The sequence below is a fragment of the Cebidichthys violaceus genome, unplaced genomic scaffold (assembly GCF_023349555.1).
Source record: "Cebidichthys violaceus isolate CVI_PGR_0920_01 unplaced genomic scaffold, fCebVio1.0.p SCAF_3, whole genome shotgun sequence".
NCBI classification, from domain to species: Eukaryota; Metazoa; Chordata; class Actinopteri; order Perciformes; family Stichaeidae; genus Cebidichthys; species Cebidichthys violaceus.
This window is the reverse complement of record NW_027176483.1, coordinates 17,435,041-17,456,875: the sequence shown is the minus strand read 5'-3', so window position 1 is coordinate 17,456,875 and position 21,835 is coordinate 17,435,041. Positions and strand designations below refer to the sequence as shown.

The 21,835-nt window shown below is 40.3% G+C and overlaps 1 protein-coding gene across 1 annotated transcript in view; it reads left to right on the top strand.

The window, feature by feature from the left end:
- si:dkey-246g23.2 (solute carrier family 66 member 2) overlaps positions 1 to 15,020 on the top strand; it is a 45,500-nt gene extending 30,480 nt beyond the window's left edge. Inside the window, exon 5 of the mRNA XM_068723472.1 lies at positions 14,710 to 15,020. Coding sequence (XP_068579573.1) covers positions 14,710 to 14,884 — 175 coding nt within the window. The 3' untranslated portion in view covers positions 14,885 to 15,020. The remainder of the gene's footprint in view (positions 1 to 14,709) is intronic.
- Positions 15,021 to 21,835: the final 6,815 nt, after the last annotated feature.

The following is a 21,835-nucleotide window of genomic DNA, read 5'->3' as shown; positions in this document are numbered from 1 at the left end:
AAAAAGTCAGAAACATCAATTCGCTAAATTCCGATCTATGGCAAAGTCCCTGCATACTCAATGATGATATAGTATGAACCACCAAAACAACACAGTTATTGGAATACACTTTACATCATGATATAACTCTTTCCAGAAAATACCGTAATTTCAGCATTAGTATTTTCTAACCTTGCTATCGATCTCCCCGGCCTAATTGGAGGAATGACCCTGCAGCGATGGAAACAGCCCATTCAGCACTTCTGTCTCTTTGCACATTACATGATTTAGATGTTTTGACCCTCGTCACTTAAGGACTCTTCCATTTGTTCAGTTAAGCTTGAGCAAACTGTTTTCCAGATATGATGATGCAGCACGTAGTCTGCACTTCCTCTCATGCTGTCCCATGTGAAACAGTTACATGTTATTGTTCCGTCAGATTCCCCTGAGTCCTATTACTAAGGTGAGATGGTGAGTGTATGGATCCATTTAATCAAGGACTGCTCACCTTTTCCAGCTCGTCTAATGATCACCTTCACTCAGATGCATGTTGTGGGAGAGAGACACACATACACACACACACACACACACACACACACACACACACACACACACACACACACACACACACACACACACACAGGCAAGTTCCATCGTGCTCAGCCTAATTATGCTGCTTGGTCACTATTGACAATTTGCACATGTGCGTGCGCACACATGCACATTCATACCACAACTCCAGGGAAACGGAGGAAGGGAGAGAGTGATGACGGAAAGATACCAGAAAGAGACAAGAGAGTCTATCTCTAGAACAATCTATATGATTATACGAGATAATCTAGCCACCATGGTAACACATTTGCAGATCAGTACAAAAGTCATCAAGTGAAGAATGGTTAAATCAGGTTTGTTGAGCATGTGTCCTCCACGTATTTTGGCAGTTCCTCAAAAAATGACCCAGCCTATCCAGCTATAGCTTATCAGGAAATGTCTTTTTTGTTTTTAATTCTTGATTAATTGATTTTTTAACAATAAGTTTCCTCTTCCTCATTGTGACAGCTATGGCCCAGTGAGAAGAGGTCAAGGTAGTGGAGCCGGGAAGAATCTGAAACAAACAGCTGCCTCTGTTGAGCGAAGGTTTTCGCTCAATGGGACAGTAATGTCCAAGAGGTCCTGCTGTCCTCAGCATCAATGCAGAACTCGCTCAGAAGTTGCCAAATGATGACCTAATTAGCGATTTTGCAACCAGGAAATGCAGACGTGTGCCTCTGTAGAGCCTCCCGCTCATCTCATCTCATTGCCCTTTATGCCTCCTGGCAGGTAGGGCAGCAACAAAAGTCTTCCACTCCCGTCTGTCCTGGGCGAGTCGCTGGATGGTGCCCCATGCGTGGTTTAAGCTCTGCATCTTCTTCTCTTCTCCACAGTTCTTCTCCATGTGTTTCTTGGTCGGCCTCTTTTTCTTTTCCCTTCTGGTGTCCAATGTAAGGCTGTCCTTGTAATATCAGCAGGGTCTTTTCTCAACACATGTCCATATCCATCTCCATCTTCTTCTCATTAGGATGGTCTCAATGCATTCTTGTTGGCATTTGTCATATAGTTCTTCATTTGAAATGGTGTTTGGCCAGCAAATGTGCAGTATTCGTCTTAAACTCTTGGGGTGGAAGGTTGATAGTCTGTTGAGGTCTTCTTGTGTCATTCTCCAGCATTCAGAACCGTACAACAGGGTGGATAAAACACAGCTCTGATACAATTTGAGCCTCCCGAAACTGCTGAAAAATAGCTGTCCTATAGTTCTTCCATAGTGCAATATGCTTTTGTGACTTTATGTTTTGTGTGACTAATTGTATAGTTCTGCTTTTCTTATTCGTATTTATACATTTTCACAACAGCAGCAACATTGATAATGAAAATATATTCACGGTTTAAAGAAGATTGCACTTCCAACTATTTTGGCTGTGTGTGTGTGTGTGTGTGTGTGTGTGTGTGTGTGTGTGTGTGTGTGTGTGTTTATTTTATTTTCCTTCAACTAATCCTGGCCCTGGCTTTACATAGAAAATAATGGGCACATGGCTGTTGCCAGTGGGTTTATGGGATTTACGCAGCTCTGCTTCAGTTTTGTCCCGAGTTCTTGACATTTAACGAAATTCATTACCATTATGGAAAATAATACAGTATTCTATTGGAAGGATTGTGTGTATAAATGTGTTTCCTAATGCACTCCAAATAATAAGAATAATGCATCTATAAATTCCTTCACACAGTACAACCAAAGGACTAGACACAGCAAACTGCTCCTCTCCACATCTCCACCACGTACTGTAGAAACAAAAGAAAATGTGAGTTCTTAAACACTATCTTCTGTCTTGTCTTGCCCCAGGAAAGTAGAGGACTTCATTTAGCAGTGAGAGCTACTGCACCGACCAATGCAATGGCTTTGATCGTGTTAACTATGCCCTAGCGAACACTATTATATGTGCTCTGCTTACGCAATATACGATGTAGGCACGAAATGCATGTACACTCTCATGCCATGCATACATGCACATATCTCAGAGAGAGAAACACAAATACAAATGAAGAGCCAATCCCTGAATGACCTCTAGTTCGATGACTGTGAAAAGAAAACATGCACTATTGTTGGTGATGGAAGTGGTCGGGTTGATAGAGGAAAATCCAGTGATCTTGTCAAATTGTATTTAAATGATAAAATCTTTCTGCTGTATTTCCATCACACTTCCTGTTATCAGCTCCTGTAAAGACTTGGCTTCTTTGATATGCACAGTAACATGAAGGATCAGGATATTCAATGAGATACCACATATAAACACACATTTTATATACACAATAGAGCTGCACGATAGTATTATTCAGATTTTTGGAGATTTTTTATAGTTCAAACTAAAAAATATGCTACAATTTACAAATCCTTACACTGCAAGAGTTGAACCCATTGAATGGCTGACAGTTTTGCTCTGATCATAATTTAAAAGATTATACAATTATTTGAAAAATGTCAGTTATTTGTTGTTGATCAGCTAATCTAATGTTTGTATTATTTACAGCAAACCAGAACAAAGCACATGAATGTTTTTTAAATTATCAGATATTCAGACACACGCAAACAAGTTATCACATACTGTCTTATTTTTCATTTAAAAAAATAATAAATCTTCTCAACATTATCCTTTAAAAAAATAAATAAATGTATTAACGATCCAAATAAAAAAAAACAAATGACATTCCCATCATCCTCTGCTGTACTTTGCTTTTGGTGCTAACTAGCAAATGTTAGCATGCTACCACACAGTAATAAGATGGTGAACATGGTAAAATAACTTCACTACAACATCTGATAAACAGCATGTTAGCATTGTTAGGGTTAGAATGTTTCTAGAATGATGAGAAATATGATATCATTCATCCTTTGCCTAGTTACATTGCAGTCCAATCAATTCAGATTGAACTCCTAACGACCTATACAGTTTAAACATTTTTAGTGCCTTTGATCATCTGGGATGTGAAAACATCAGATCTGCACGTATAAAAAATCATGTGTCCTGGTCATCGTTCCAGAAATAAAATGGTAGTGCACCTCGGAGCATCTCTCTATCATGGCGCCGAACAACACTGTCAGCCAAAGTGGCAATAGAGGAAGTGGTGCCAGCGTCTGCTTCACAAGTAGTTTAGCTGGGAATAATAGGCCATTAATTCAAATTACAGTACTAAGTTACAATGATTTGAATCATCAATGTTTAGAGCTTTTTGCAGCAGGTGTGAGCTAAGGTTAGCGGTTCAGTACGTTTGCTGTATCGCAAAATCAGTGGCGGGAGAACACTGTTTATTTGATAGTACATAGACATAGAGATATATTCTTTAATCACATCTTCTTCCACCCGTTGATGCCATATCTAGAACACTGCGCACATGTACCACATATGCAGCCATGTGTCCTGACCCACACCTCCCAGATATGCTCCCTTTTGGGACACACAGCTCTGGTTCACAGGTCACAAAGTGCTTCGAGGTCATTACAGTTTCTGCATGCTGTCCCTCAGGGCCAAACCGTAAAGGTACCGTCCCTTTGTCCGAAATGGCCTCGAGGTATGATAACTGTGAAACCACCATCCAACTGCCATTGGAGGGACACGGTAATAGGACCTCCATTAACGCTTGAAGGGTGTTACTCAGAACTGAGAGCAAGAAACAAGCTGCTAGCTGGGATGGTGTGAGAGGGACAGAGTGACGTAGAGAGGGAATGGGAGCTGAATGTGCAGCTGCACCCAATAATCCAACAAGTGTTCATGCATGTATCCTATTCTCTTCATGGACCGAATGTTGGTAGTTGGACATCTCATTCGTGACAATAAAATGCAGTAAATTTAATTGAGAGAGACACAGTGCAGAGGAACTGTCGGGAAAGGAAACTAACAAAGATACAGATCAGTTGAGAAGGAAAGCAGTTCTGCATTTGTCAGCATAACATACTTTTGAGACATCGGGACGGACAGGCTGCCACCATCAGTGTCCCCTCCACTGTCACTGAGTGACATTGGGAAAGTTGGCGGCTTTGGTGCAGAATTGGGAAAGGAGAACTGGAAAGAAGGTGAAATAGATAAAGGTTTAATGAGAGGGAAGAGAAAAACAGGCAGACTCCCCAGGCAGCAGAGCACAGAGTGCTGAGCAATCACTCACGCACAAAAACACATTGTTGTTTGTATAAGCAGGCCAAACAGGGGACAGCATAACTCAACGACTAAACGCTGTCAGACGAAAACCTGCGGTATCTCTGGGAAGTCCGTGTTTAATGGACAACTAGAAACAACTTGATTCTTTGAATGAAACACCATGTCATACTCTGAGTGTTTGAAACAATGTGAGGAAATAGAAAATAATAGTGGAAATAAGCTTGGGGGGCTAAATGTGAAGTTCATTCATTCCCTAATGATTATACAGATTCACACCGGAAAGCTCCCCAGGACAGTCTGATCTGATGGCCACTGAGTTGGGCTTTAGGGCTCTCTTCAATTGTGGTAATGTGGAAGGGATGGTTTCTCTGTACACTATGTGCTTCATATTAAATAAAGACATAAATCTCTTATTAGTCCTGCAGTGGGGAAATGAACCCATCGTGGTAGCCAAGGATCGAACCACCAACCTTGTGGTTAGTGGACAACCCTCGTGGAATTAATTAGCATAAACTACTTGCACTTACTTGAATGGATCTGGCACATGCATTTTCACTATTTGTATTTTAATACATATCCACCTCAAGATACAGGTAAAAAAACGTTCTATATTCTTTAATAATGGAGACATAAAAGGTACCGTAGTCTTGAACTGTTACCTGTTACTAATGTCAGGCAATAGAAAAGCTCTGAACGTTCTGACTTCCTCTGATGTAACATTGTGACGCAAACATTTTGGAGAGAGATCTTCCTCCGCATGCAAAGACATCTGTGCTATTTAGACATGAAGCGCCAACATCGTGATTATCCCATAAACCTCAGACGTTTTTATGAGAGCTAATAATGTGAGTAATGGGGTTACTGGGTTTCCTTTTATCCGAAAAGAATGAGGGATTCCTTGTGTCTATTCATCAGTACATCTATGTTTAATCACTCATTTAACGACAAATCTTCTTCACTGTTTGATTTCTCTAATAAATTACGTCTCATCAATTACATACCTATTGCATAATTCTATAATGGGAGCGTTTTTTCATCATTTGTCTAGCTTTGCATACTGAAGAAGGACTCTGCTTGAAATGTTCCTCATGACAGGATTTAAAAATGTATAAGTGATACAGTGATCCTATAGCTTATTAAAATAGATTTTAGAAGAGTCTGTAGCCTTGCAGAATGTGCTTTAATGTTTTTCTGTAACCATTTTCTAAAACAAAGCTACGACAAATCGAAGAAGCCATCACCAGCAGGCCATCTCATCTGTTCTGGCTTGTTTACATTCTCCGAAAACAAAGTTCCGAAAATAGCCCCAAGCAAACTCTGCCTCATACTCTTTCTTCCCCTCACCTCTCCTCTGATTCGCTTGGTAAAGTGGAATCCATCTCTTTCTGGCAGGTTGGGAACTTTTCATAGTTTGCTGGTGTGCGATCGATCAACATGCATAATTCATGGTTAGTGGGTTAAGAGCAGCTCGGCTTCTCTCCCGTTGGGCCCTTTGATTTTCGTCTCTCTATCTGCCCCCCCCCCCCCCCCCTCCACTGCCCCTCAGGGAGAGCTACAGCCCTGCTGATAAATCACCTCACCCACCCTCATGTGTAGGCCCACACATGTGTATACAAAGACACACACACATACACATCATGCCAATGCACATATGCATGGTTACTCTAAAAAAAAGAGATGGAAAAGCTGATTGGAGCTCTTTGAAACGGTAAACGTCATCCCTTGCAGCTCCAGTGTGTCTCTTTCCATGAACTTGTGTATCAATATTATCAAGCAGGGACTGTCTAACAGTCTCACATACATTCCCCACTGAAAGCGTTGTGCCTGCACTGGGTTTACTTTGTGATCTTTCTGAACTTCACAACAGTAGTGAAAAAATGTGTCCAATGACATACTTTTGGTCACAATATGTTTTCAACCAGGAGAAATTCACCACGAATTGCAGACTAATGTACCATTGTCATTACAGCGTCAGTGTTAGTGTTAAGGCAACAAACCAGTGCACCCAGTGTGTCTCAGCCTGAAATGGAAATGCGGTTCCTTCTGCTGATTTTACAGTTGTAGACTTTAGTCAACATTGTTTCTGTAAACTTTGCATGGCAGCTATGTCATTAACTACACGGTCACCTTCCCCCGTTTGTACTCTGGACTGCAGTCATACAATTTACATATGTGGAAACTTATTTGCATGGGTGCAGAAAGATGCTAGCATTCAACTTTGTGCCTGCAAGAAACTTTCAGCCAGTTGGCCTTTCCTCAATTCCTTCATCCCAATATCCATCCATCCATCCATCCATCCAGTGGTTGCTTAGGCAGCAAACACGGTGGAAGGCAGCAGAGGAGGCTGGGACAAGAAGATAACGAGACGAAAGTTGACAGGAGTAGAGGCAGAGAAGAGAAGTAGGGCTGTGGATTAAGATTTAGAAGCATGTTGAAGACAGCTGGGGGGTAGTGAGAAGGAGAACGAGTGGTGGAAGGTGTGTGAGATGTATTACAAAAAGAGAGAAAGATTGGTACAGATCGACCAACACGGGGTTAGGGAGGTGAGAACAGTGAGCAATTTGCAGGGAGGTGAAAAGAGGCAAAGTGGACATAGAGTAGAGTAAACCTAATCGAATACCTGTTCTGATGAAGTATAGCTGAAGCAATAAATCCACAAGCTGCAGTAACAGTCAGCCTGTTAGCCTTCTAATCCCTATTGTTTCAAGTGGTATATAGCTGCACCAATAAATTACATTATGAAACCTGCTTGTTGTCTGGTGCAAAGGCATCACTGTAATCCAGATTGAGGTATTTGGTTGCTTCAGAAACCTCTGGAATTTTAATATAAAGTGAAAATCTACAGTTGTGACCAATAATTGCCTGCAAAGCATACTGTATTGTGTAAGGATGCAATTTCTAATTATTCTAGCTATTGATATATACGGGGGTTTTTTGCCTTTTGTGGAGCGATTGATCAATTAATTGTTGAGTCTGTAGATGATAAATGCCCAAAAAGAAGTCTTAAAATGGTGTATTTTCTTGTTTGCCTAACGTTCTCAAAACTGAAGTTTTCAAATTAAGATGAAATAAATTGAACAAAAGCAGCACGGCTGTAACCACTTGCTATGGTTGTGTGGTGTTTTTGCGTGAACAAAATGACTTCACTGAATAATTGATGATTCAAATTGTCACGCATTCATTTTCTGACTTATCGATTAGCTAATTGTTTTATCACTACATCACGTTAGATCGAGGAAGTTGAATGTTTCCTCTGCATATATTACCTAATGGAGTATTGGACAGTTCTATTCTACAGCACATGATTTACTGCACATCCATTGGATTGGAGCACAGCATGTTGTTTCTCACTAAAGAATGCAGTTTGCGTCCCGTCTCCAACTAAAATAAACCCAATATGTGCAGAACTGGACAATTCAGGCATCAGGTGAATAGAGTTGAAAAGAAATTTTAGCACTGATTTACAATTGTATGAGCTTTATAGTTATTTTAGACCTGCCACAAGATGCTGTTTCGCAAAGTGACATTTAAAGATCAGGCAACTTTGCTAATATTTGGGCCGTGAAATCACTAAAATGCACGAACCACGCTCATGTCCTTTTAATTCTCTCCCTCTCCTTTCTCTGTCCTTTTTTCCAAATGTCACTCAGCCCTACTTCCTGTAGTACTGTTCCACTTGTCCACTCCAGCCGCTTAGAGGAGCTAATAGCTGGCCTGACAGCTCAATTGCTGCCTGGCCCGCATACAGGACAGTCATCCCAGCATGCAATCAGACCCCCCCTCTTGCTTCCTCCATCGCTTCCTCCATCCAGTCACTCTCCAACTATCTCACCCCTCTCTAGATTTATCATCCCCCTGTCCGGATACATTGTCATCCATCTCCCTCTTTTCCTTCATACCTCTATCCTTCCACATCCATCTATCTCCGAGCTCCCTTCTTTTTCTTTTCAACCTTGAAGTGCTCAGCTCACCATTTCACCCTTTCCTCTCTCATCTCTTGCCACTTGCTCAGATGAAGGCGTCAGGTCAGTAGTAATCGATGAGAGACTTGTCCAGGCTGAGCTGAAATGAGTCAGTGTGAGTGCCTGTGTGTCCATCAGCGTGTGTGTGTGTGTGTGTGTGTGTGTGTGTGTGTGTGTGTGTGTGTGTGTGTGCAAATGAGCAATTCCATGGGTTGTATTTTCTGTTGAGCTGCATTTCCATTTGTTAAAGCAAACTGTCACACATGCTGGTTGATGTGTGTGTGTGTGTGTGTGACACTGAGGTAGTCAGTCAGTCAGTCAATATTTCTAAATCAATACCTTAATAACTCCTCCTCCCTGTGGACACTCAAAGCCTCGCTCGAGACCAAGTTCAAGTGTTTGTTCTGTGTGTCTTTCATCACCTGTCAACTGAGGCACGAGTCCCAGATGGAGCTACATGAGACTAGCATGACAAACAGACAGAGTTTGTAAAATGCGGGAAGTGTGTGTGTGTGTGTGTGTGTGTGTGTGTGTGTGTGTGTGTGTTCCTGCCAGAGATGACCTCAAACTGGCATTTTGTCTCTATTCTGCTGCACTGCTGCATAGACCGCTTTTGTACAGATGACCCGCCCTGCTTAATTACATTGCTAATGACTCAGCCTCGTTAATGATGTTTGCCGTCTCTTGAGCAAAGAAATTAGCCAACGGGGGAACAGAGAATTCGGGCGTGTGAGGGAGGGCGAAAGAGGGGAGGGAAGGTTAGGCAGAGGCTGAGAGGACACAGAAGATGTGAGCATTTTAAGCTGCGTTTTTATATGGTAGAAAACCAATAAATATTGCCTCCACTGAATTAAACATTTCTCTCTGTCGATAAATCATTTCTCTTTTTTCTGCTTCTTTGTCCTCCTATTCACTGATTTACAGCTCTAATCAGATGCATGTGCACGCCATCTAACTCTTCTTACTACTGATATTCATATGGTTATATTGTGCAAATGATCCGCAAACACGATTAATATGTTTAAAAGGGTAGCCGTTCCATCTTTACTCGCTTCCTGTCCCAGACTTATATTTTCTATAGGACTCAACTTCTTTGTTTTGTTCAATTCAAAAATGGACCAAGCAGTCTCAGTGCTGTCACTCTTTCAAGAACTAAAGCTTGAACAGAGATTTCACACTGAAGGCACAGGTTCGACACATCAAAGAGAAAAGCCATTATTTCCAATGAGGAGAGTGGCTGTGCTCTCTTGTGCAGCTGTGCGAGCCATAAAGCTCCGCACTGATTTTTACCTCACAGTTCAGCTAAATTAAACCTCTGCTGCGCTGCCTCACTTCAGTGGCAAATTACTAGGGAATTGCATTTTTACAAAGTTAACAAGCACTTTTTAAGCATTATCTTTATCCATCTATGGGGAGGAACGCAAGACGCTTCCTCACATTATCGGTTGGCTTCGTGTCACGTTTATCCGTTCAGTACGGCTCAATCAAAACATTTCCTCCATTTTGTGTAAGTGAAGAGAACAGTTGCATAATTTACGGATATGGGTGAGACGGACATGAACATTCCCCTCTAGAGTACAAGGCATGGCTTATTGCGCTTGTACACTGTACATTTTGAATTTCAACAGACCATTATAGATCGTATATTATTATATTAATGTTTTCTTTACCGTGTTCAAACAGTAACATGAATTTTGAACAAAAGAACTACAGCGTTATTCTTAATTCCATTGTTTTAAATGTAATGTTCTTCACAAGCTGTTTAGGGGAGGATTTGTTCCAACAAGCTATAGCGCACTGTGCCGTAGTACGCATCTTCATTATTTGACTTTATCATGGTGTGCAGTTGAAGCTGATAAAAGTCACTGACTTTCTTCCCTTTTGCAGAGAAGAGAGGAGCGGAGTCAAGGCAATGACAGAGGCAATAAAAGTAAAGATGACAGTTGAGCGGGACAACGGAGAAAAGAAGAAAGTGGCGTGGTAAAAGGAAAATATGAGGGGAGAGATAAAACAACAAATCCAAATTTCAGCGAAGGGTGCTCTCTGAGGAACAAAAACCTTCAGTGGAACATAAAGCAAGTATTTCCCCTGAGGAATGCCGGCAGCTTAGAGAGAAAGAAGTAAAAAGCATAACGATTTTAAATTCTTTAGCACACCTATTTTTGGAGCAATTCAATGAAACCTTGGAGTGTTTGCACTGAAGGTTTAAATTGTTAGGAGAGCAGAAGACATCAGTGAGACTCAGATGTGCTCTGAACAAGCGCTCCTTGGTCATCCTTTGGGAGAGGTGGAAATAGCCTGATTCTTACCAAAGCCTGAGGTGGTTAAATTGGAGGTGGGAGGACGGAAGAGGGAAGAAGCGGTGTGTTGACAGAAGCAGATTGGCTTTATCTTGTTGGCTAGATAAGGGTAAGTAATAAAACAAAGTGTTATACAGCATTATAAGTAAGCTAACATGAGCTAGCATAAGCCTCCATAAGCTACTGGTCATTCCATACCATAGCAAGTCAAGTGTAGCGGAAAGAACACTGATCAAGGGTGCGTTATCATGCTTATCAATTCAACTTTTCATTTGAAAGATATATATATATATATATATATATATATATATATATATATATATATATATATATATATATATATATAAAAGAATTAAGTTTTAGTGTTGTAAAGGGAAATATAAACTATAATGATACTGATGATGCCATCCATTGTGCACCATTTTTCAAAAGCAAATAATATTGTTTTTGGTGAAAACCAGGGTCACAGCTAGTTAGCATAGCTTTCTAGCAACATTAGCGCTGATTCCCACTGTTTTATCTGGCAGCTCCTGCACACTCTGATGTTTTCGTCATACATGTGCTTGTAAATTTAACCGATGAAGGATTTAGGATGCTGATTGCTTAGGATAAGTGCTATTGTGAAAAAGACATATTGTTGTCTTTATACTGCGTATCTTTTATCCGATGGTTAAAGACTGAATAGAGGGTTTACAGGGTGTGAGTCAATTCTTTTTTAAGCTCTGCGCAGGACTCTGTCCAGCAGTTCTTTTCTCTTGAGCTGTAGAGATTGCCATACAGTTATTGAGAAGGGGAGCACACTTTCTATTACTGCTCTGTAGCACTGGAACATTTCAACCTCTGACACGTTGTTTTAGCTGGTGAGCTTTCTTCTGTATGATGGCGATGTTGTCTTCCCTTTTCAGAGAGGAAGAGATTGTAGTCCAGAGGAATTTGAAATAGTCCATCTTCTCCACCACCTGGTTGTTGATGACCAGCCGTAGTAGCTCAGTCCACTACAAGTTCTTTATTTTAGTTGATGTTCAGTTGACCGATAGAGCTCCTTCCTGTAAGCTGTGTCATCACTATAGGAAATCAGTCCCACCAGAGTTGCATAATCAGCAAACTTAGGTAACTTCAGTCATCGGTGTATAATGAGTAGAGAAATGGTGAGAGGACAGCTGATGGTAAAGGACTTAAGTCTATCTGTGTTCTGCACTGTAAGAAGTCCAAGACCCAGAGACACAGAGACTGCTGGAAACCTAGTTGAAAAAGTTTGTTGTAAAGCCTTGTGGGTATGATTTATTAAAAGCGCCAGTTGTGCAAATGACTTGTCAAAACTCACAGCAATGAGTAATCTCATCACTCTGTGTGTTACCGTGTTGAATCATAACATGGAGTAATACTGCACAGAGTCACAGAGTAGTGTATTTAGTGCTGAAATTACAGCTGGGACTAAGGCCGGAGATATACTTGCTGTTTAACCAGACGTTCAATCTCTGACTATGTACACAACCAAACGGATGCAAGATACGCAAGGTAGCGTCATGCGCACGCCAACGGGTAGTAATAGTGTCAAACTGATACAAACTATTTTTAGTATCCGCTCACACAGATATCGGTCCAATTAAATTACCACGGACTCAACCAAAATGAGTCAAAATACAACTTAAATTTCTTCATTTTGGGAATTACATTTTTTGACAAAATAAGTAAACGCACCAAAGATATAATTACAGATTTCTTAGCAAAAGAAAAGTTTTATTTCACCTCCTGTAGCTCTCCAGCACAGCCCACAGCACAGTTTGCAGCCTGCGTAAGTCTGGGTTGTTAATCACATTTCGATACCACATGCAGTGTCTGGATTTAATACATTCACAGATTTTTGTTGAATAGTGATGTCCTCGGTTCCATGCCAGGGATGTATTGTTTGCCGCAAATGTTTCGGTTCCTCATCGGGGCCTGGAGGCAGCCCGGGGAGAGTCAGGCGTTTGACATGACTCTGCAAGGAGAGCTCAAGGACAGTACTGGGCAAGCAGTCCCCAAAGTCATTAGGCTGCCTCTACCCCCATACGCACTCATCTTCTTCATATCTGTCTCACAGAGGTCTCCTCCCCATTCATAGAGGTCCCTCTCTTTCTCTCTGGTGGTTTTGTTGTCTTCGTGCTGTCTCTCTTACTGCATGCTACATAAATGCTGTCCTTTGCAGGCTCTCTGTCTCGGTCTTCTTTCTCCCTCGCCCCTCTCTGACCCTTACATTAAGTCTCATTGATGACTGATGGCCCTGCTCCGTCCCCAGGCCCATTCAGCCCTATAATAAAAAAGAATAAACTCATATTACATTCATCCTTATGGGACTTTGCTGTCCAGAGAGCAAGAATGGAGGAGGGAGCACAGAGTAGGTAGAGTGAGGGCAGAGACTGTGAAGGGTAATGCCTGATTTATAATTCTGTGGAAAAGCTTGCGCAGAGCAGCACCTCCTGAAAATAATGTGACTACATGACAGACGCTGCAGAAGTTTGATTGGACATCAGAGCCGGGAGGTTAGTTTTCAAAAACAACACCCTTATTAATTCTAGGCACAGGAGCTTCTCGTCATCGTCCAATTATTTGGAAAAAAATTTTCCAGCAATGGGATTGCGTTGGGTCAAACGTATGTGGAACTATTGAATCACATAAATCAAAGACCACCTGACAAAGGATTTGGAAACCGCGGGTTGAAATCAAAAAGAAATGACATGCTACATGAGAGGTTCCCGCGTTGAACGCGTATGGGCACAGCGCCACAGCCGCAGGAGTATGAGTCAGGCAGAGGAGTTAAAGAAACATGACAGTAAATGACTCAAGATGACAACACAAAAAGTTGGGCAGGGATTGTTGCACAGGAAAAAAAACAACTGATGAAGGATGAAAACAAGACAGAAAGTGATGAGTGGAGGAGTACAAGAAGCAGAGATAAAGTTTCAGAGGACTCCCTGAGGGCATTGTGTTGTCATCGGGCTGCTGGCACAGCAGATGATTAGTGTCTTCTTCAAGGTTTTACTTCTCAGCCTCTATGGCTCTCAGACAGGCAAGTTTAGGCCAAACTTCGCCCTGTTCATTGATTTTATTTATTTACTGCATCCTCTATGTTTTTTTTTATACGGTTGGAACTAAAGGAAGGTGCTTTTAAAAATCTGTCACATGTGCAAAGGGAGCAACTACTTATTTTTGGCAGATAGCTGCTGTTATTTTACTTTTACTTTCTTTTGCCTTGGGTTTTGATGAACGTCCATAGCAGGAAGAATGCTTTGTAAAATAATAAAAATGAAAGGAATAGTTTTACATTTTGGGAAATTAGCTTTTTACTGAGAGTTAAATGAAAAGGCAGATACCACTACAGTATGTAGCTGTAGCAAGCAGACTGTTAGCTTAACCTAGCATAAATACTGGAAACAGGGAAACAGCTAGCCTGGCTCTGTTGAGCTATAATAAAATCTACCCATCAGTATCTCATAAATCTCACTTACAAGTTATATCTTCTTTGTTTAATCCACACTAAAACCGAAGTGTACAAACAACACGTTGGGATTTTATGGGGAGTTATGTGCTGCACTATTTCTGGCTGGCACCGCTAACTTCATTGGTGTTTCTGCAGTTTTGGGGGGGTTTGTGCAGTTTGTTACCTTTGGACAGAGCCAGGTCAGCTGTTTCCAGTCTTTATGCTCAGCATCTTTCCCAAATGTCAAATTATTCCTTTGAGTGAAAACTCCTTAATTCTCCCTGTCCTCACACCTTCACCTCTCTGTGTCCCCATTGCTCCAGTGTGAAGATGGTGCTGCTGTGGACGGCCGGGGACGTCTTCAAGACCACCTACTTCGTGTTGAACGAAAGCCCGGCACAGTTTTGGGTTTGCGGGTCAGTTCAGATCATAATTGACGTGGCCATCCTGCTGCAGGTACTTTTATACAGCCAAGACACACGGGTCAAACTAGGTTGAACATGGCTGTTGCTTTGGGCAACGTAAGAACCCAGGGCTTGTGTGTAAATTTCAACGAGTCTAATTATTTAAAGTTTTTAATTAAAATCTGCTGCAAAGTTGATTCATTTATCATAGGAGACACTTAGCTTCAAGAACACAGGCAAAACCAACATTGATATATACAGTATATATATCTATATCTATATATACAGTATATATATATATCTATATATATATATAGATATATATATATAGATATATATATATGTATGTGTATATATATATATATATATATATATATATATATATATATATATATATATATATATATATATATATATATATATGGGATCATTAGACCCAAATGATTTACCTTCAAGTGCAATGAAGCAAACTGTTTTAGCCTTGATCAAACTAGTTAGCATTTTCAGTCAAGCAATAATAACCACACATTTGCCTTTAACGTCTGATTAAGACAAGGCAGCACTTTGGAGACTTTTTAGCATTTTATACTATTTATTTATTTGTTCTCTGTTACATTACCTGGATCCTGAAGGGTACTGCACATGGAAACTGTAAGGGAGAAACATTACTCACATTGGCAGCTCACTAACAGCCGATCGGTGCTGTTGTACTGGCAGCTGTAGCAACCAGTCCTGCACCGGTAGCCCTGCACTGGAATCTACTGCTTGACTGATGAGTCTCCCAGTTCACACTACACACCTCACTGAACTGTTCTCATGATACATAGTGTGTGTGTGTGTGTGTGTGTGTGTGTGTGTGTGTGTGTGTGTGTGTGTGTGTGTGTGTGTGTATGTGTGTGTGTGTGTGTGTGTGTGTGTGTGTGTTAGGGTGTGGCATACTTGCTGGTGTGTCTGTGCAGCCGGAATTGATTTTTGCACCAAGCCAAGACCACAGAACGTACACCAAGTAATTGTAAATACACAGGACATCAATCTGTGTGTTATGACTCTGCTTTGTGGTTTAATTGACAAGCATTGCTGGTCTTTTAATTTACGCTACATGAAAACAGTATAAGAAAAATAATGAAAACATGTGGCCATGCTGCAATGCTTTGCACTGCACCTCAGTCACTAAATCTTTTGTAGACACCAAAGAACACGTCAGCCTTCAGATCAAAATATGTAATGTAATGTAACAGTGTTACTGAATAATTGTGGCATTGTCATTTATATCACATCGTCTTTGTCCCCTTACTTGTCTGTAGTACCTCTCTATCCACTCATTCTGTGATGTCTTTTTTGCTCTTCCAAAAAGCGCTCTTGTTCTTTGAGACAGTAACAGTGAAATAATTACTCATAAGCATTCTGGATAATTAACCAATAACTTAATCAGCGGGAATATAACAGTCTTTTTTACCTTGATCTCTTATTGAACACATTTAGTGTCAACGCACTAAAGCAAGCAATACTTGGAAATGAAATGTAACCAAGTGAGACTTAATTTCATGCTTAAAGAAATGTACTGGTGTTATTATTATTATATTATTGGTGTGGGGTAAAATCTTATATTTAACTTTTTTTAAAGGAAGACCCTCCCCTTCATTATTAATATTTCCTTTTGACCCTCCCTTTGAATAAAAAAGAAAAAAGAAAACGCCCCCCAACCCTCAATATTTCAAAATATTTGATCAATATTGAACTGGTACAACTTGTTTAATTGTTTACCCTAAAGTGTATAATCACCTTAGGGTAAGAGTAGCCCAGAACGGACAAACCAAAGCCTGGCTCTAGAGAGGCACTTTCACATTTTTACATTACCTGAAGGCCACCGTAGTTCGCCGACACGCCTGGAAAGGGAAGGGTGAGTGACCTGATGTTCAGTTAATTGCGATCTGCGACCTCACTGCCAGAAGCCACTAAATCCTACTCACTGGGCATTTAATACTTCAAATATGTATGACATTATACTGTAGCCACCAATGCACACATAAGAAGTGCGACTGGACACATTTATAGAGTCCCTCTCTATTTTTTTTAGAGGGCTAGTAGTAAATAACTTGTTACCTCTCCTATTGAGTGACTTGAGCTCTGGAGGCAGCTCTGAGGAACCTGAGCTGTACTATCTTTAACCCACCCCACGTTCCAAATAAAAAAATAAATATCAATTCAATCAGACTTACAGTATGTATAAGATCAGCTATAGCTCTTATTGCCCATTGTATAACCCACACAGTGACTGAGTTGCATAACAGATCTAGCTATTTATGTAATGATTAACTATATCAAGGGAGGGTTAAAATGAAATATGAATCCAGGGTGAAAAAGTAAAACATCACTCTCTGCCCTCCCAGAGAGTCAGACTACCCTCCCTTTAGCCAAAAGAAAACATACCATTCCCCTTTTTCTGACCTTGCCTTACCTCCAAATTATTTTTGATGAGATTTAGTTTCCCTTTCATCGCATGTATAGTTTTCTATCGAAACTATCGATGCAGGATGAAACAATTCAGTAAGAGCATCTGATCAGTAGTCAGCGCAGGTTTCTTTGTAGTTCCCCCACGGCATGATTTAATTAAGTAGTAGAGCTGCTATACCTGCTTATTAAGCCTTTTGCTCTCATTTTGAACCTAGCAGCCAGTTTGTGTCCGTCTGTTAGTCTAAGCCTGTCTGTTTTGAGTTTAAATTTCACACAGCAGTGGTTTTGGTTTGCATCGTGCAGACAACCTGCTCCTAGCTGCCAGTATGCCTCCCTCAGCCATAGGATAACATTAGTAAAGGTATCTCACGTACGCTTCAGTATTATCCTCAGGGTCAGCATGTAGAAAATAAATACATGACGGAGAATTTTGATACAAATTCTGAATTACTTTTTCATAATATGACAATGCATAAGAATAAATATAAAAGTGACTGAGTATCATATGTTACCTCAGCTATGATATTACATGCATTTTTTAAATTATCTGCCATTTTAATAAAGCAATAGTTTGGCATTTTGGGAGTTGCACTTTTTGTTTTTTTTGCACAAAGTTAGATCAGAAGATCGATATCACTCTCATGTCTGTACTCTGAATATGAAGCTACAGCCATCAGCCCTTTAGCTTAGCTTAGCATACGGTCTGGAATTAGGTAAACAGCTAGCTTGGCACTACTCAATGATTTCAAAAATAACACCTCCAGGAAGTTACTGGTTCTGGCCCAGATGATGATCATTTTTGGAGGTGCTGATATGCTGGACTTGTACGCGTTAGACAGAGCCAGAGCTAGCTGTTTCCTGTCATTATGCCAAGTTAAGATAATTGAGAGCTGGCTTTTGCTACATAGAGTAATATCAGGCTTCTTGTCTAACTTTCAGGAAGCGGATAAAAAGTAGAATATAAGCCGATTTCTCAGAATGTCCAACTACTGCTTTAAGGTTGATAAACTTGTAGAAAGTGTTATTATCAATCATTGTAAGGCATTATAAGACCACAGGCCAAAGGAGAATCAAAGAAAAGCTAAAAAGAGAAGCATTTCCACTTGCTCTTCTGCTGGTGCTGTAATACATACAGCACCAGTAGGTCAAAATGACATTTACACAAGTGTCCAGGTTGCTGATCAACTTTTCTGATGTCTAATACTGCAAGCTCTCACCTTTTTTTTGTTCTGTGACCTTCCATTGTGTAATGTAACTCCATGTTGGGTATACATCCATTCTTCAATTCCAATTATCTTACATTACATCTGTAAGCTGCCATATTGAAATCTGTATGTGTGTTATCTCATATACCCAGCATACCACAGTTGTATTGGGATTGCATTATTTCTGTATTCAATATGCTTTTATCACCAGATGTGTATCTTTATATTGTCTCTCTCAGTAAGCTCAGAAAGGCTCCCTCAAAGGATTTAGTGTAACATTTGGGCTCCCTGTAGCCTTTTCTTCTCAAGGGCAATAGGACAGATTGGCACACACACTGCCTGGCTGTGATAATCCCTCCATGATAAACGTACATGTTGCCTCACCACTGCAACACTGATAAGAAATAGGGTTGTCTTTTCTGAGGAGGGAGAGACCTCACCAGATGCAAGATATATGTTTTATGTATCATGAAAAAAAATTGCATTTGATCAGTTCTGACAAAAAGCAGTCCATGAAAGAATTTTTGTGAATTTTAGTTAATGTTTTAATGTGATGTTTCTTCAGGTAATGTATTACAAGATCTGATAAACCAAAAGTACAACCAAAAAGTACTTGTTGCCTTTTAAAGCATTTTGAAGAGTAGCACATCAGTTAAATGTCATGTAACGGTATGATGGTTACCATACAATGTAATGGTTTGTGACAGTATGCACTCATGACATTACATATGGAAATTGTAGGCATGTGAAATATTTTCTCAAATATAAAGTATTTATATTTCAGGATGTGGTCTTGTGTTGTTACTGGCAGTGTGTTTTAAAGTGAGTAAATGTCTTGGAGCATGTTAAAAAGAAAAGGTTTGACACTGAAATAAAAAACCTGATCTGATGTGAGCCCAGCAGGCTGCTGCTGTAACTTACAGCTAGACTTTGACAGGATTTCTACCCGAAATCTGAACTAAAACCTCACCTGATGCCCTTGAGTTTGATCCTGATCAACCAGGAAGATCAGACCTGAATCATGAGGTTAAAAAAAAATTGTTCTTTACATACCTGTATATACATCTTTTGTATACAACAATTCCCACTGCAGCTATCGAACACAGCTGTGATAGAGACCGTGTGTCTGTTGTCCCTGAAAAACCTTAAATTCCTCTATTTAAAAAGGATTGAGAGTGTACCTGTGCACCAAATCAATCATGATAAACGATTGAGGCAGAGTCGAAGTGTGCCTGATGCCGCTCACAAGAGGGGAAATTGATGAGTACGAGTTAATTATGAAGTTTGTTGCTTTGCATACACCATCACAAGGTAAAACGACTGACAGTCAGCAGTGCAAAGGAGCACTGCAGTACAGATGGTAAAATATTAAAATGTATATTGTAGATAATGGACCTTTTCTATGGTTTATAGATGAGTTGGACAAGAGCGGACTGTGTGCTTCACCTGTTGGCGCATTCACTGTCCTCATCTCCTGATCTGGCTTGTCCATCCATTAATAATAAGTTGACTACAAGTCAGGATGGAGCGTCTCTGTGTACCTGATGGCAGTCTGTCGTACCGGTATCATACAGTTTGTCTGATGGTTGTCACTCTTCTGTTCGGCCAGCAACGACGCGTGACTTATCCCATGATATAATCAAGGTATTTCATAGTAAATCTTGTTCATAAAGGACCCATCTGGCTGCCCGCCATCGTCCGCCTTCCTGTCTTTCTGTCCACCCATCCATCAGAGGGTCGTCCGACATGTCTGTCTATACAGTGGCTTGTTTTAATGATTGATGCGGTGGTCTGAAATAGTCCACCTGCACTTCACGTCTGTGATGTTCCGCACTGCCCCGCCCTGCTCCATGTATTAATGATAGCGTGTCGTCATGCTGCGAAAGACAGAAGTGCACCCCCAGTGAGTTTTCCCAACTTCAGGTTACAACAAACCAATTTTAGTCAATGTCAAATGTAGTGCACTATTGTGGACACAAGGTTGGGAGTTTAGTTTCAGAGGTTCTTAAAAGTAATAACAAGTAATACAGTAATTTACATGGATTCATATCATCAAGCTATTCATAAATTATAGTAGAGTAAATTGGCTATCATGCTTGCTTAATAATGTTGGCATACCAAAACAAGTCACATAATGTGCTGCGTTATAATGCACTAAACCAATAAGCCTGGAATTGTTTATATATAGACTGACAAAACTCAAACTACCATTTCCATTTAATTGCAATAAAAATGTTTGATCATAACTTTATTACAAAGGTCTACCTTGTACTGCATCATCTTTGACTGCTATCTCTTCAGAAGGATTATCTGTAAAGAAAAAGAGCATTGTTTTACCCAGTGAGGAGACAGAGTTGTAAGATATTGTAGTTTAGAGATTTAGAAATGAATGAAGGATTTAAAAAAGTCCGATCACATGTCTTGAAAAGATTTAAAACCATGACTTGGAGGGCTTTAAGTTTCATCATTTGTTTTTGCTGTATCTTATTCAAGCACATATTCAAAGAGTGCCAAAACACAAAATTCTAAATATATCTAAGCGCTGCAGCTTCTATCTCGGGAGCAGCTCTGACAACTTGTCCAAGACTAGTTTTGCAAAAATAAACACTTGTAAATCACAGCTAAAACAGTTTTAAACCTTTGAAAACGTTCTTTGCCACATTAAAGTCTAATACAAACAGAACTCACACATTTAACTGTTAATTATAGCAATTAGCTGCTTCCTAAACCATAGCCAACAAATTGATGTGGTCCAGCTTTACTAAAATATCTAACATGCTTCCAAACTGTCATCAACAGCTACAGGTGTAGTTACTGACTTCCTTCCAAAAACAATTCATCCCATAGTTGGATAACCTTGTGCACTATAATCAACAGCACCCAGATGCGTATGTTTTGAAAACATCAATTCAACATAATCCCTGTAAGGGTAACTTAACATGGACATCATCTGTCTCCTATTCACCAACCGCTACGGTTCTTGGGAGCCGCTGTGTTGCTGCCATTTTCTGTAAAGTATGTAGACATATGGAGGCAGAATCACAACTAATGAAGGAGAAATGAACCGGGGGACGGAGATAGAAAAAGAGATCAAACTCATTTCATTTTTGGGAAGCGGCCAGATGGTTTTATAATTATGGGCCCAGGTAAGCAGCAGAGCCACTTTAAAAGCTCATCAGCTGGAGACCGTGAGAAAAATTGATCTCTTATCTTGTCATCAAAACTAATAAAAGCATTTTACAGCTCATTTCTAGTGGGAACTGGTTCTGAGATTGACCTTTGAAGTTGATGACGGGCACAGAGAGGATGAAAGCAGAGGCTCTTAAGACAGAAGGCAGCACAACACGGAAAAAAAATATCTTATACCAGATGGTCGTCAAATGTTT